Source organism: Pavona decussata, unplaced genomic scaffold, assembly GCF_977016875.1.
Source record: "Pavona decussata unplaced genomic scaffold, jaPavDecu1.1 SCAFFOLD_46, whole genome shotgun sequence".
NCBI classification, from domain to species: domain Eukaryota; kingdom Metazoa; phylum Cnidaria; class Anthozoa; order Scleractinia; family Agariciidae; genus Pavona; species Pavona decussata.
This window is the reverse complement of record NW_028145468.1, coordinates 2,012,963-2,028,372: the sequence shown is the minus strand read 5'-3', so window position 1 is coordinate 2,028,372 and position 15,410 is coordinate 2,012,963. Positions and strand designations below refer to the sequence as shown.

General features: G+C 39.5%; 1 protein-coding gene across 2 annotated transcripts; it reads right to left on the bottom strand.

Moving 5' to 3' along the window:
• Window positions 1-5,438: 5,438 nt before the first annotated feature.
• Window positions 5,439-11,988, bottom strand: LOC146482440 (monocarboxylate transporter 4-like). 2 transcript variants are annotated; one of them, XM_085107272.1, is made up of 4 exons: window positions 11,729-11,988; window positions 9,939-10,528; window positions 8,431-8,800; window positions 5,439-6,364 (listed from the first exon to the last, which is right to left on the bottom strand). In XM_085107272.1, the coding sequence occupies exons 1-4, from the start codon at window positions 11,916-11,918 to the stop codon at window positions 6,093-6,095; spliced, it is 1,422 nt and encodes a 473-aa protein (XP_084963398.1). In that variant the 5' UTR covers window positions 11,919-11,988; the 3' UTR covers window positions 5,439-6,092. The 2 variants fall into 2 exon arrangements, with proteins under 2 accessions (XP_084963398.1, XP_084963399.1); XM_085107273.1 differs by having other exon boundaries at window positions 10,023-10,528.
• Window positions 11,989-15,410: the final 3,422 nt, after the last annotated feature.

Sequence of the window (15,410 nt, the reverse complement as noted above, 5' to 3'; positions counted from 1 at the left end):
TCTTTTTCCGTCACAAGTATGTCACGCAATCGAAACTCCTTTCTAGTCCTCCTCGGTCATGGATATCCTAGCTGGTAGCCTGTTCCAGGCTCCTAGAGAGAAGCGCGAAGGAGAGGGCGAGGGGACGAAAGAACTCTCCAGTTCTTGTTGTGAACTTTCGCCCATGAAAATCCCTTCCTCCCGACTAGCTACCTTGGATCTCCGAGGATTGTCCACAGCCGCCCTTTCTTACTCGATTTTCTACCTCGTGGAGACCGGAAGGCGGCTATGCACAGGCTAGGTCGTCGAGGTTGTCTACAGCTTTTTTATTTTTATTTATTTATTTATTTATTTTTTTATTCATAGCAACGACACATACAAACAATACTACGTTACATGACTATTTGAGTTACACTACTATTACTACATTACTTTGCTTGACCTACTTACAGAAATTGTACTTACATTGCTTGTATTATTTTTAACTAATTACGAAATAAATACACGTGCTACGTCATCCTGCATACGATGCTAACACAACACACACACACACACACATACACACACACGCACCCCACCCACACATACAAGAGATAATAAAAGATTCCCCTTACTCAACTTTCATACTTAAAGTGCTTCACGCATCGTAGTTGCTGAGAGTGGTCCACTTAGCTCTATATTTTTCGTAATTAGAATTTCTAATGGCTATTTGTCTTTCACATTTGATCTTGCTGTCTAGTAAGGCAAGAAAGACCTTTAAATTTGGAGTCTCAGACTGGTTTCTTGCAAGAAAAACATGATATTTAGCAATAAGAAGATAATGGTTTAACGCGTAGAAGGGGGTCGTTTCAGGTTTGTAACCGTACAGGATTTCAGTATTCCTAGGACTAATGTTGTCAGAGCGCTTAGCATTCCACCACATCATTATGTCTTTCCAAAAGATTTTAACGTCGGGGCATTCGCAAAGCATGTGAATAAGCGTTTCGTTCGGAAAGAGGCAGCGTTCACATTCTGGAGAAGCCTTTATATTCATTTTGTAAAGAGAGTGACTAGTGGGTATGATGTTATGAATTAGTTTAAATTGGAAGCTCCTCAGTTTGTTTTCGACTGTGACTTTAAAAGGAAGCTCGTATACTGCCTTTACATTCAACCCTTGTTTTCTAAGATTGATTTCAACGATGAGGGGAGAAAAGGATCTTTCTGAAAGCATCACACGGGCTTTTTTTGTAGAGGAGATGTCAAGGGATGGAACTGGTTCGTTATCGCCGTTAGTGAGATTACCTACGATTTCGCTTTTCCAAATTTTAGGGATTGCCGCAAGAACACCAGCATAATCGAGAAAAGTAGAGCGAACGCTATATTTGCATTTGAAGTTTTCGAACGAAAGGAACTGGCCATGGATGTTTAGGAGGTCGCTTATTTTCAAAATGCCTTTATTAGCCCATGATCTATAATAAAACGATTTTCCGTTTATCTTTATAAACCGATTGTTCCAAATGATTTCTTGTTTGTATTCATTTGCGTTACGTGGGTCTTTGGAATTGAGCTCTTGCCATACAGCTAAAACGTCTATAAAAAACAGAGAGATTTTTGAGGTCGAGTAATTTAAGATCGTAGTTACATTGAAATAAGAGAGTTCCACCGACCTTACCTAAAAGCGAATCAAGGAGGGCACACCAATGGCGGTCATTTGCTAGACAGTAACGATAAACCCACGAAGTCTTGAGCGATTTAACAACGTCAGCAAAATTGAGCATATTAAGACCGCCGTGGCTTATTGGGCCGGTCAGAGTTTTTCTTTTGACTTTATCTGGCTTAAATTTCCAAATAAAAGAGAAGATATTGCTGTTGACTTCTTTTACAAATTCTTTGGGAACATTTAATACGGAAAAACTATAAACAAGTTTGGCGAGAGCTAAGTTTTTGACGATGGCAATTCTGCCTAAGATCGTTAAATGTCTACTTGACCAAGTATTTAGAACTTTTTTGAGTTTGGCAAGCCTCTCGTCGAAATTGATTTTATTCCCAGAGGTTGTCTACAGCTGCATATACACTCTCGCCATCTGCTGCTGCAAGAGAGACTCGTCCAAAGACGTTTACCTTGAGTTCTCATAGGTAAAATAGTACTCACAGTTCATATGAGTTCATAAGAAAATTGGTACGCGGGGCAGTGAAACAATCCCTCAAGGAATAACTTTATTTCGTATCAATATGGTCGATGAACCTAGAACGCTAGTATTGGGGCAAGACGTTATTGAAAGATTTGTACACCAAAGTAGTGATATAAGTTTCTGGTTTGTTTGTTTGTTGTTGTTGTTGTTGTTGTTTTGTTTTGTTTTCTTTGTTTGTTTGTTTGTTTGTTTGTTTTATTTAAGCCAAGAGATAGAAAAATTAAAGATCATCAAGCACTGGCATCGTAGTTGTTTTCAAGTTTTCAAGTTTATTTTTTGCCACAATAAAAAGAATGACATGACAGTGTAATAATAACAGGAGGAGGTAAATATTCGTGCAGCACTTTTTTTTATAATGCAGTTTTTGTAGTTTGGTGGCTGAGGTGTTTTTAATTATAGTCGCCCCCTGACTTACAACTGAATCACAAATATATATGCGGTTGCACTTCATCCTCAGTTGTAGCGGCGAATGGGTAAAGAAATCAGTGCAAACTTTTAGTATTTTAAAGAGTCACTAAAGTAGACTGTGAAGCGAAAGGATAGCAGGCATTTGAACGGAGCAGAAATTCGTGGCAGAAATTACAACTCATCCAATGGGCAGAAAATATAAGGCTTCCGCTTCCTTTGAGATATAACAACAGGTATCACTTTGCTCTCTTTGTATGATCTTTATATCTATGTTTATGCTCTTCAAGAAAAGAATCCATGAGAACAGGGAAAAGTACGCCAAGAGCGAAGGAAAACCCAACTGTGGACATCATGCATCAAGTTGTGCAACAGAAACATATAAACCACGACCAAACGCTGTCCGGCTCGTAAGAAGAAACGTTAAGACATCTAAAACTCATGTTAGCAGATTCACACGTGAAAACTGGCAGATATTATAATTTGCAAACGTTATTCTTAATCTGAATGAAAATGTCAATCAAGTAAATTTGATCTTGCTTTCAAAGAGTCTATTCAGGCAGAAGCCCGCCAAAATATCTAATTTTTGCGTGGCATGCACGCGCAATCGAGCTGTGAAGATGAAGGCGCAAGTACTTTCCCGCCGTTGCATCACGTGTTTATCGTCGTGTCCGCTGCGCCAGAAATGGATCAGTTCCAGCTCGGCTGACCCCCTCAGCACCTCCCCCCAGTCCGCGGTCCCTATGGATCATCAGTATTGGCGTCATTGTTGGAGATCAATATTCGTACAGCACTATCTTTTTAATGCAGTTTTTGTAGTTTGGTGGCTGAGTTGTTGTTAATAACAGTCCGCCCTGACTTAAAACCGAATCACAAATGCGGTTGCACTTCATCCTTGAAGTCAGGGAATGGGTTCCTTACGAAATGCAAACTTTTAGTATTTTAAAGAGTCACTACAACAACAGGTATCATTTTAGTCTTAAGCCTCATGTCTGAGAAAGGAGTACCATTTCAGTATACTTTCGCATGCAAAAGGCTTAGAGCCCTCCGCGCGGAGACCTCTAACCCCCCCCCCCCCCCCCCAAAAAAAAAAAGCGCTCAAACGGTACTCATGCAAGCGATCGATCGCGTCTGTATTTTTTAAATCATTTCTTGTTTTCATTTCAATTTACGCGTACCGTAATTTGTTACATGTTGCGTTATAGCCAGCTCTTGTCGTACACACGCAGTACACAAAGGATGTGGCATGATGTATAAGATCAGTTTCAGAATCAGTATACGTCAAGTTATGCCACGAAATGAAATATACGGATCTTATACACTTGTACCAGGCTTCCGCATACATAACTGATAAGGAATCAAACGCAAAATGGTCATTACACAGCCCTTGTACACCGGTATCCTTATACGTGAAAACATGTTTCCGTACACGTGATGTGACTCATTATGCCACCTTATACATGGTATTTGTAAATCAATGTAGTGGGAGCGATAATCTCCTATAATTCCATTCCATTCTTTATTTGCCATAAAAAAACACAATACTCTATTCAAAAGTAGCATTTAAGATAAGAAACCATAGAGAAGAGGTCAACTCGAAATAATAATAATAATAATAATAATAATAATAATAATAATAATAATAATAAAGTAGTATTGCGTATGTGCAGCATGAACAAATCAGAATCATTTCAATAAAAACTTGTACATTCGTTTCTTTAATTAAGGTGGGAAAGCTCGATGAACCTGTGATATGTGCTAGAGGGGAATTCCAAGGTTTAGGACGTAGATAAAGAATGGAGATGTTTCTAATGTAATGGAGATGTTTCTTACACAAACCATTTGAAAATTCAAGAGTTTATAGGAGCTAATAAGAGTGATCGAAATTAGAAATTAGCAACCATTCTTATTCGAGAATATATTAAGTGTATGTATGTACTTTGATCCTGTTGCAGGAATTTAATGCTTGTTTTGCCTTTGACATGAATACACTCCATTGCAAAAACGTTGACACCTGAAAAGCATAACCCGTGAACGATGAGACCCAACGGATTTGTGGGTAGTATTGAAACAATAACCTCATTTCCATAATCAATAATTTACCATTCTCATTCTTTGCAATAAAAGATACAGTGCTGACTTAATTCTTCCAAATAATTTTCTACCAAATATTGTTTAATTAGTTTATTGCCTGTTTTGAACTTTGGCAAATTGCGAATTGTATATCACTCAAATTGGCCCTTGTTGGCCAACTTGGACACTTTAAGGAAAGCTTGGACAGTTTCCATCATTCACCACGTGTAACAAATTTTGGTCATCAACCGTCACATGAGAATAGAATATTATGCAAATAAATTTAGTACAGGTATACCCATAAAGCCATTGGGTCTCATCGTTCATGGTTTATGCTTTTTAGGTGTCAACGTTTTTGCAATAGAGTGTATCTCTAGAATGGCCGCTATATTTAAGTACATCAGCATCGGCCTTTGACCTTCCCAATCCCTCAATTAATATTCATAAATATTTGTAAATTATATTAATAAATATTTGTAAGATTTTTCAGAGTGATAAGAAACCTACATGGTAGTTAACACAGTTTCCAGCAAAAGCTTGCAACAGAATAGCTAGCCTGCGAGCAAGCTCTCTCTCCTTGGTAGTGGGGAAGGGTAGGAGGGAGAAAGAGAGAGCTCTCCTCACCCACCCCCCCCCCCCCAACCTTCCAAAGAGACCTTGTTCGCGGGCTTGTCAAGAGTAACCATGTCATCATGATTTTCGCATGAAGAGCTTTATCTTTGATGCCACTATGCCGCAATGACTGGTCAGACATAGAAATATGGTAAACAGCGAGCACAACCACAGTCTAGTCACCAACATGCGAACAAAAATACAAATACTTCTGAAAATTGGCAGAACGACCAGAACAGAAGGAACAAATACAAGTTACAGAGCGAAAGTTAAATAAAATAGTGGAAGTAGGACACTGTCTAGAAGTAAGGAAATTACGGCAGAGTTTCTCGCTAAGTATAATTACAACTATAAAGCCAAGTTTCAACGTCAAATTTACTTTCCTTAAAGAGTTATCCCGATGAATGAGAGGTTTGCTTGATTCAGTTGCGAAATTAAAAGAATTGGTAATCACATTAGTGATGCATCGTCATAAACAAACATGGAGTCGTGATGCACATGTTTCGTTGCCAAATTTCAGTAATCCATATATACTTTTTATGAAGATCATGTATCATCCCATTTCTTACTCCCAAAATGGCTCCCTTTCGTTCACGCATGGTGCATAGGTTAAAAATTACCCTCAGTGTTAAGCCCGGATTATGTAAATATGTATGGCGAACTCCGAACTGAACTGTAAAATGCTAACCGACGTTTGAGGATTGCGGCTTAAGAGAAAGTTTCCTTCGGAGCCGTCGTTAAAGCTTGTCACGCAACGTGGTCCCTCCCTCGTGACCAAGCTCGTTGCGTGACAAGCCCAAGCGACGGCTACGAAGGAGACTATTTAAGAGGAAACCCTCAATATTATTATCATTAAACAGACGTGATCATCATAAGCACTTCTTCACTGACAGAATTTCTTGTTCTTCTCACGTATCCATTGATTCTTATTTCCTCACGACTGCTCCTTTTCTCGGGTTCTTCTGCATTTCCTGAAATCCTTTCATCTTCCAACAGTTTAGCCTTCTTCCTTTCGTTTGCCTTAACACAAAGCTTCGCAAATGGAATCAAAGACGCCAAAATAAACAAGCCACCAGCAATAAGGAATGCAGGCTTGTAAGAGCCACCTTTATCCGCGATGAAACCTTAAAAAATGACACGTTGGACAAAGTCAGTACAAACGATGTCTGCTTTCAAAGCTGGATTGAAGGTAAGTACATAGAAAGTAAGCAACGCTCGATTCAGGTCGCATGTTCAACTCTATAGCATTTCAGCGTTTGGTTTCTGTGAGGGTTTGTCCGTATATTGTGTATATTGGAGGGTAACACCCACAACGGCAAGATTCTTTGTCTTACTCGGGGGGGAGGGGGTCTATATTTCAAATTTGGGTTGGGTGGTATTCAGGACACCCGGCAACAAGAACATCAAAGCAATTTGGTTAAAATGTTGATTACTACATTGCTACATAATGTTATAGTCTTTTAAAGGTAAGAAATAAAACGGTTTGATCTTGGAAAACAAATTAAAAAATTAGCTTTCAGGATCTAAATCATTCAAAGCGTTACAAGCTTTTGATTCCCACGCGGAATCATTTTCAAGTAAGTGAGAGTCAGGTTACTGATTTTTTTTAGATCCTAGAAGCTAATTCTGTCTTTCAATCTCAAATGAAAGGATCAGGAAACCATTTTTTTCTGAAACACTTTGATTCTGTTTAGCTAAAAATTTAAATAAATTTGCCCAAACTTTTAGGGAATGGAAACCCCAAAATGCCAGCCAGCCGTTTTTTTTTTTTTTTTCACTTCTAACAATTTAAGGGATTAGTTTTTCAGTGTTCCCAAAGTTTTGAGTTGACCTTTAGGTAAAGAAAACGCTTGCTTTTCTTGACAATTTAAACCGAATTTCCGAGGAGGGTCAGAATGTCTTTCCGAACAAATATTCACCGAAACAAACCATTGGGGGTCTCAGAATATTAATAGACTATCCACAGTCCCCTTTTTTTTGGTGGAATTTCGAGCACAACCTGGGGAGAGTGCCTAAACTACTGAGGGGGGAGGGGGGACCCTAGTAAGGGTACGTTTAGTATGTTTAGACTCTCTCTCCAGGGCTGGGTTGTTCGAAAGCCGATTAACGCTAATCCACGATTAAAAGTAAACCAAGCTTTTCAACTCGCTCAATAAAAATGATTTTAAAGGCCCATTTTAAGCTAACAGTAAAGATAACCTTGCTGATTTCACTCTGCAAGAGCAACCAGAAGACAATTTAATGGTCGCTATTCCTCAGGCATGGTATAATGACTCATATACCATGGCAGCTAAACCAATCAAATCCTCGATTACCGCATTTAATACAATCATCCATTTTTTTAATAATAAATAATATTTAGCAAATGTTTGGGTTAATCCAGCAAAGGCAGAGGATTCCTATCATTTTGGATAGGTGCTAATATGAGGTTAGGCTCAATTACCAGCCGCTGTTCAGGAAATGAGCCCAAGCCTAATACAAGGTGTACACTCAGTAGTATGCACCCCAACTCAGTCTATCTAATGATTATTCCAAAATCACACATTAGATATGAGATGATTGACAGGTGGTCAATGAGGTGCATGGTACTGAATTGGCTATAATCATCCCATATTCAGCCCACAAGCGCAAATGAAGTAATTGTTCTATTAAAAAGCAACCACGAAATATTGCTAGATCTTGCTGACTTCAATTTGCAAGAATGGTTGTTATTTAGTGGCTGATATCTCATGGCTGCTAAGCCAATCAATACACTGGAATTACATCACGTAACTGGATCCATTTCTTTAATAAAAGTTAAACTCATCACCAATAGATGAGTGTGGAGGAGGTGCCTGCAAGGTCTGTGGAGGAGCCGCAAGCATGCGCGAAGGGTAACCATGACAACCCTGTGAGCGGCAACCACCCAGGCACCATTACACTGAATACTCAGTGGAATATTGAATACTTACCAATACTTGCCCAGAGGTAGGGGAGGGATGGGAGCAAGGCTTTTACCTGCGATTTGTACACGCGGCACAACACGAGCAAAATGGTTGACATCAACAGGGGAGCTGTAAATTTACTGAGGCCCTGCAAAACCCTCGGGCCGCCCCGCCTAAATTAAGGGAGTAGACCGCTGGCCAGCATTGTCTTGAGTTTAACCTCGCCTAAATTACATTTAGCCCCATCAAAATATCACTATTCTTACCTGATACTGGAGGTCCAATCAGTGCCAACGCAGAACCAATCAATAGCAAGTAGCCAAATGCCGAGGCTACCCTGGCTTGATCTACACATGTCATAGCCAGAATGTTGAAAATTGTAGCACTTGCTCCCTCACAAAATCCAAATACAAGAGCATATGAGACAAGTGCTTCATAAGTTTGAGCCAAAGTTACAAGCATCATTGAGACACCCATTACTAGTGACACACCCTGAAACACAAACCAGTTGTCCAGACGTTTGATGGAAGCAACAAAACCACAGACAAAGCGTCCAACAGCAATGCTGAATCCCATGTAAAGAACGAGTCTTGAAGATGCATCAGATGACACTCCCAGATCTTCAGAGAATTTTACCTGGTATATGAAAAAAATGATTGCACCCATTAGAAAAGTTGTCATGACATTACAAACTCAGGTCAACTCATTTTATATTATAAATTAGTATCAAGGAAAGTAATTAAAGAAATTTGTAAATTGATGATCATAATATGGAATAATTTGCCTGATTATATTAGAACTACAGTGTCCTTGAGCTGTACATGTATGTTCAAAAGTAAAGTTAATTAAAAACTCCTTTATTTAAATGATCTTTTTAGACCTGACAGCTGCACATCTAGTATTTATCTGTCTCCAGTATATTGCGCAGCCACATAACTTGTAATTTTTTTTATTTTTCATCTGTTTTATACTATATATTATATGTCATTATGTTATTCATCAGACGTTAGGTCAGTATTGGGATAAACTGTGCTGAAGTCTTGACTACTGCATTTAAAAGGCAAAAAAAAATAATAATCTGACACCATCTGACCTAACAAGTGCACCTGGCATTAAATCCCATAAATGTGATCTTCAGATTAAAAAAATTTATTATTACAGCAATGTAAGTATTTTTTCTCACTGCATGAGCGGATGGAATTCTTTAACAATCTGATTGGTTCAGGCATCGCTTTATTTAATTGTATGTATTTAGGTAAGAGCACTATTTGGAGATACTTTCCTGATCGAATTGGAATTTAGAAGTGTTGGTTATTGAAAAGAAGGGAAAGCCGAGTACTCGAAGAAAAACCTCTTGGAGCAAGGACGAGAACCAACAACAAAATCAATCCACATATCATATGATGGCGAGTCCGGGAATCAAACCTGGGCCACATTGCTGGGAGGCAAGTGCTCTCATGACCACTGCGCCATCCCTGCTCCCTAAATCCGAGCTAAAACAATGAAAAGCAATCTCTAAATTAAAGTACAGGGCTGAGTTGCTCAAAGCATGGTTAACGCTAACCATTGGTTAAGAGGTATTAAAACCTATAGGTTGTCATGGCATTTAACCCGGGTTAGCGCTAGCCATGCTTCGGTTAACTGGGCCCTGTAGGTCAGCTAGTTGCCCTGACCCATTGAATTGTTAAGAAAAAAAACACTCACGAGCTGATAACACTGAGGCATTAATCAGCAGCATAGAAGTTTTTTCTCTTTACATTAGCCAGTTTCTTACCACATGAACATAATTGGTGGACCGTCCAAACATAAGTAAAGGACCAGCAGTTATCAGTGTGAGAAAAGCAGGAACTTTCCATACCGAGCAATGGCATGTAAAGCGTTTAGGTGTCTGTCTCTGTTCATCGGCCTCTTGATCTGTAAGGACTTCATTGCTGCTTCCAGTTTCAATCTTTGGATCATACAAGATGCTAAAGAAACTGTTAAGAAATAGAGAACCAGCAAGAATTCGCAATGTATTTCTCCAGCTCACGGCAGTGACAAGCAAATGAATAACTTGGCTGAGAGCCATAGTACCCAGACTTTGACAAGCAGAGGCAATTCCAAGTGCAATTATTTGGCGTTTGTTGAAACACTTTCTAATGATTACTAAACTTGACAAGAGAACAGAACCCGATCCAATGCCAAGAAAACCATATGAAATGTACAAGAGCACCAAGCTATTTGCAAATGATGCCACTGTTAAGCTTATTGCACAGGTTATGCATCCACCCATGGACATCACTCGACAACCAAACCGATTGTTTAGAGAACCAGCGAATGGACCTACACCAAAAGCAGTGGCTATAGATAGAGAGCCAATCCAGGCTGAAAGAAAAAGGAGATAGCAAGTCAATCACATCTACAAACAGAACTGAGCAAACCTCTCAAAATGTTGCCAGTTTAGTAGTAGGCAACTAACATTGTTCCCAAGGTCTCTTCTCTTCAGGAGGGACCATGGGAATGAGGTTGCAGGCAACATAATAGGCGTAGTTAGGCCTAAAGTCTGAGTCTTGGGGGGAAATTAGTGGCATACTTGCTTGCGGCAACTCATCATCTGTGCGCAGGAAAATTGCCAACTGCAATTGAAAATAATTGTGAGAGGGCTCAGATTTTAAGGCATCATTATTTACTTGAACAAAATGCCACGGTAGGGAATTAATTGAAAACCAAGGGAATTGATGGAGTTCATCATCAAAGGAGCATAAATTAAACAACACAACAGACACAGAAGATTGTTAATGAATAAAATGAGAATGAGGATGTTAACTAATGTTGTTTTAAAACCATGTTTTGGTTTATTACAATGAGAAAAAAAAATTACAATTATTATTTCTGCTCTATAATCCTCTTATAGATTCACAGGACTTCATGTAATAAAATTGAACAAATGGGCAGATTATATATCAATTAGGCTAATTAGGCATATTAACAAGGAAATAAATAGCAAAGAACATGATGTAATGATATCATAGAATTTTATTATTATGCCCATTCTTATTGAGAACTTTCTTGCTCAAAGCAACACTTCCTTAATAATGAGGAGCAACGTTTAATTCCTTTTAGTTTAACTTCACCTTCCATTCTTTTGTTATCCATTGTTTTTCTATTATGTTTCAATCAATAGATGCGCTCCACAAAAGATTGATGTGATTGATGTCCAAAGTGTAATTTTCATATGTTAATGTATATCACGAGCGACGTTTTTCAAATGGCGCGATTTCGTAATCGGTCACGTTCGCATAGATTTATTGAAATACTTAAACAGGTTACTTAAGAATATCTCAAGAACTTTTTCAGGCTGGAAAAGTACCAAAAAATAAGATCGTTCAGCCTTAGCCCCAAAATTAGACCGAAACAAAACAAAACAAACAAGAGTGTGGTTTCATTTGGTGCTATTTATTGCAATTTGGCATGGTGTGGTTCTTACTATTCGTTCTCGGGATACCAAGGACCACTAAGGGATTATTTTTAACCGACAACATACGGTACACTATTCAAGGTTGAATTTTTGTGTGTGTCGTTTACCTGTACGCTCTCTATTTTCATTGAAATAAGCCATGAATACTGGTAGGAGGACCCCAAAGCCGTAGACCAATCCCATGGTGAAAGCCAAATTTGTGGCAGCACCGAAGCAAACCATCCAAGCCCATGCACTGTCCTTTTTGTGCGACGGATCGCCATCACAACAAGGTCTACAAACTACACAGCGAGACATGATTCTTCGCTTGCGTGCGGCTGTCTTTAATACCAAATTGTAGAAGCTTGAACTTATACAAATAAAGCTTTGAAAGCTGATCGCATGCTTTCAACCAGGCGTTACATGTAAATTCAGTTCCAGTCCTTTTTAATTCGGCTTTCATCACTATGACATGGCAAAAAAATGCACTAGTCAATTGAAACCCCCACCCCCCGGACCCGGGACAGATAGGGGGATAATAGGGGCATATAAGCACTTTTTATCAGAGATCTGTCCCCTGGGGGTGGTAGATAAGATGTGTTTTGCTTCTTTATATGTCCCCACCCCGGGGAATCATGGAGATTTGACTGTGGTTGACTGGTACCGAAGTCCGTTGCGAAGTCAAACGATTGCACGTTGTCACTTTCGCGCCATCCATATTGGCTGATTATTGGCAAAATGCTTCGCAAAATTTGGTTTAAAGACAATTCAAACTGAAGAAAGAAGAAAATTAATAATTTCCAGCTCTACGGAAAACTCTGCCTACAAACCCATGGTGCAGCCATGGGTACATAAACGGCAATCGCCTTTGCCAATATCTCATAGCTAAGGTTGAAATGGAGATTTTAAAACCGCTCATTTGTAAACGATATATAGACGACATATTTTCCCTCTGGACTTTAAGGAGAGGAGATAAAGCAGTTCATTGAGCAAGAAAACAAACACCACCCCACAATTAAATTTACGGCTGAAATTTCAGAAACAGAAACATTTCTGGATACAAACATTTACAAAGGTGAAAGATTCAGAAACAAATTATTCAGTTCTTGATGTACGTACGCACTTCAAACCTACTGAAACATGTCAATATACGCACTCTTCTTCGTGCCACCCACCAGGGGTCAAAAAAGGTTTCATCAAAGGCGAAGCACTGAGGCTTCTCAGAACAAACTCTTCTTAAAACATAATATTTATTTGAAGAGTAAATTCAAAATCCTAAATCATGCCTACAGGCGAGAACCTTGTTCAAAGGACCCTCTCAGAAGTGCAATTTGAAAACAGGAAACTACTGAGCACTCCTTCAAAAACCAAAGGAGAACAAATGAATCTTGCCTTTCGTTACACAACACACCCAGCAGTGCCAAACTTAAAACAAATCCTCATGAAAGCCTGGCATTTAATAGAGCAACAACCATTGTTCAAAGAAGTCTACAAAGACCTTCCCCTCATATGTTACACTGAGAGGGCGGTTTGTCAAAGATATACCCGTAATAGCCAAATTATAAAAAAGGCTTAAACACGCGCTAGGGAGCCGTGCAGGCCTGTTACTCTTGTACCCTATATGATTGCTTGTGATAATCCTGGCTGCCCTATAGAGTGGTTCCATTTCGAATGCATGGGACTTGTGGATGCACCAAGTCGAAAGCGGCTTTGCACTGAATGTGATGTTTGACATTTTCAAAGCTACCACTGTTCAGAAATGCTCTGTTGTAATGTGAAATTCATATTCTTGCAAAATTTAATAATTAATCCACAACAAGTTTTGTTCGGCCCCGGGGATGCCCCCACCCTTTACTTTTTAGACCAAACCGAGGTCCCGTAGGCCCATGGCACCGAGATATTTCGTTATTAAAAGAGAACTATTGCCCAGTATTAAAATATATTTTGCTCCTGATTAATTCAGTGTGAACGATTTCTTTTTGTTTTGTTTTGTTTGGTTCAGGATTTTTTTTAATCCCTTGCCAATTTGTTCCCAGGGGGAGGGGGATTTGATCTCAAGATTTTCCCCAGGGGCTGGAGGTTTTGGTATGATTTGATCAGGGCCTTTGTCAAATCCCCCTACCTGTCCCAGGTCCGGGGGGGTGGGGGTTTCAATTGACTAGTGCAAAAGATGTTCAGCTGATATAAACGACAGAAAAGTCACACTGGTAACTAGGGAGGTGTTGCGTGACAAGGATAAACAACTTCCACAAAAAATTTAGTGCGTACGTGAACAAAAACAGTGCGCAAAAACCGCTGGGCATGCGCAATAGATTCCGGCCATCTTCCCGCCATTCGATTTTCAAAATGGCGGACGACGAATCAAAATAATACACGTCATTCAAAAGGCCGTAACGCCACTGTCCTCGAACTTCAGAATTCTACCGTGGATCCTAGAATCCATGATTCTACTTAACAAATAGATTCCATTTTGCCGTGCGTCTGTACTCTGATAACGCACAGATGACGTCAAAACGTAGTGAGAACAAAGGAGTAGCGTGACTGATGTTCTTACCACGTTTTGACGTCCTCTGTGCATTATCAGAGTACAGACCCACGGCAAAATGGAATCTATTTGTTTTATACAATAACCAAGACTTCTGATCACATTTTGTGAGCAAGCATCACGTTGACTGAGTCGAGTCAAAAAACTTTCAAGCAAACTTTAAGACCATTTAAGCCAGTATACACACACGCAGTTGTGATCCTCTAAATTAAAGTATAATCCGAAAGAATTTCACTTATAATATTTTCAAACTAACCTTTATTCCAGTAGGAATCTCGATTCTTGCCCCCAGAATATTACAGCATGTCAGTAGCTTCCCTGTAATTTGTAATCGATTTAAACTCGACATTACCGGATTTCTATCAGCGACAAACTTGGGCAAACATTTCCTTCCTTTTCACGTCACAACAAAGTTCCATTTTCTTTAACTTGGTTGAGGTCACTCTCAACGGTCTGCATCCAAATTTTCGTCGGACAGTTTTCCTTTCTTGAGAAACTTTGCCTATGTTTGTCCGCTACTCGCAAAAATAGTTTGCAAAACTTTGTTGACCAGTCACTCTGGCTGGCTTCTAGACTCTGATCACGCGCGCCGGTCACACCACTCGATGACGTCAATCGTGCGTCTATTTAACAGATAGATTCCATTTTGCCATGCGTCTGCGGTCCCCTCCCTCGTGATATACGCGCCGATAATGGATTTTGATTGGGCCGTTTTGGTTGAAGACAATCAGAACAATATATCCCTTCTAGGAGAGAGCAGAATTTAATCCAGGTTTAATGAATAGATCAAATGATGATTTGACGTCACACAGGAAAGGATGAGTGGGTACCCTCCCTCGTGATATCCGCGCAAATAATAGATTTTGATTGGGTCGCTTTTGATGAAGACAATCGGAACAACACATCCCTTCTAGGAGAAAACAGAGTTTAATGCATAAATTAATGTACAGATTTGTGACTATGATGACGAAAAAAAAAGATACCGGACCCAAACCTAGACACAACCTGCCCTGCGGGCATCCCGTGTAATTAATGTGCAGATTTGTGACTACGGCGAAGAAAAAAAAAAGAAATCTACCTATTTTTAGACACGGTATGCCACTTAGGGCATCCCGCGTAAAAAACAGTCTTTACATCTTTCCAGCCCAAAACGTGATTCTGTGAGCAGCCTTGCGCAGCCAGTAACGGGCTTCACGTCATTATCTATTGACCAATCAGCAGTTTTTGCGCTCGCAGAGCGTACGTGAAGAAAGTACGTGAAATTA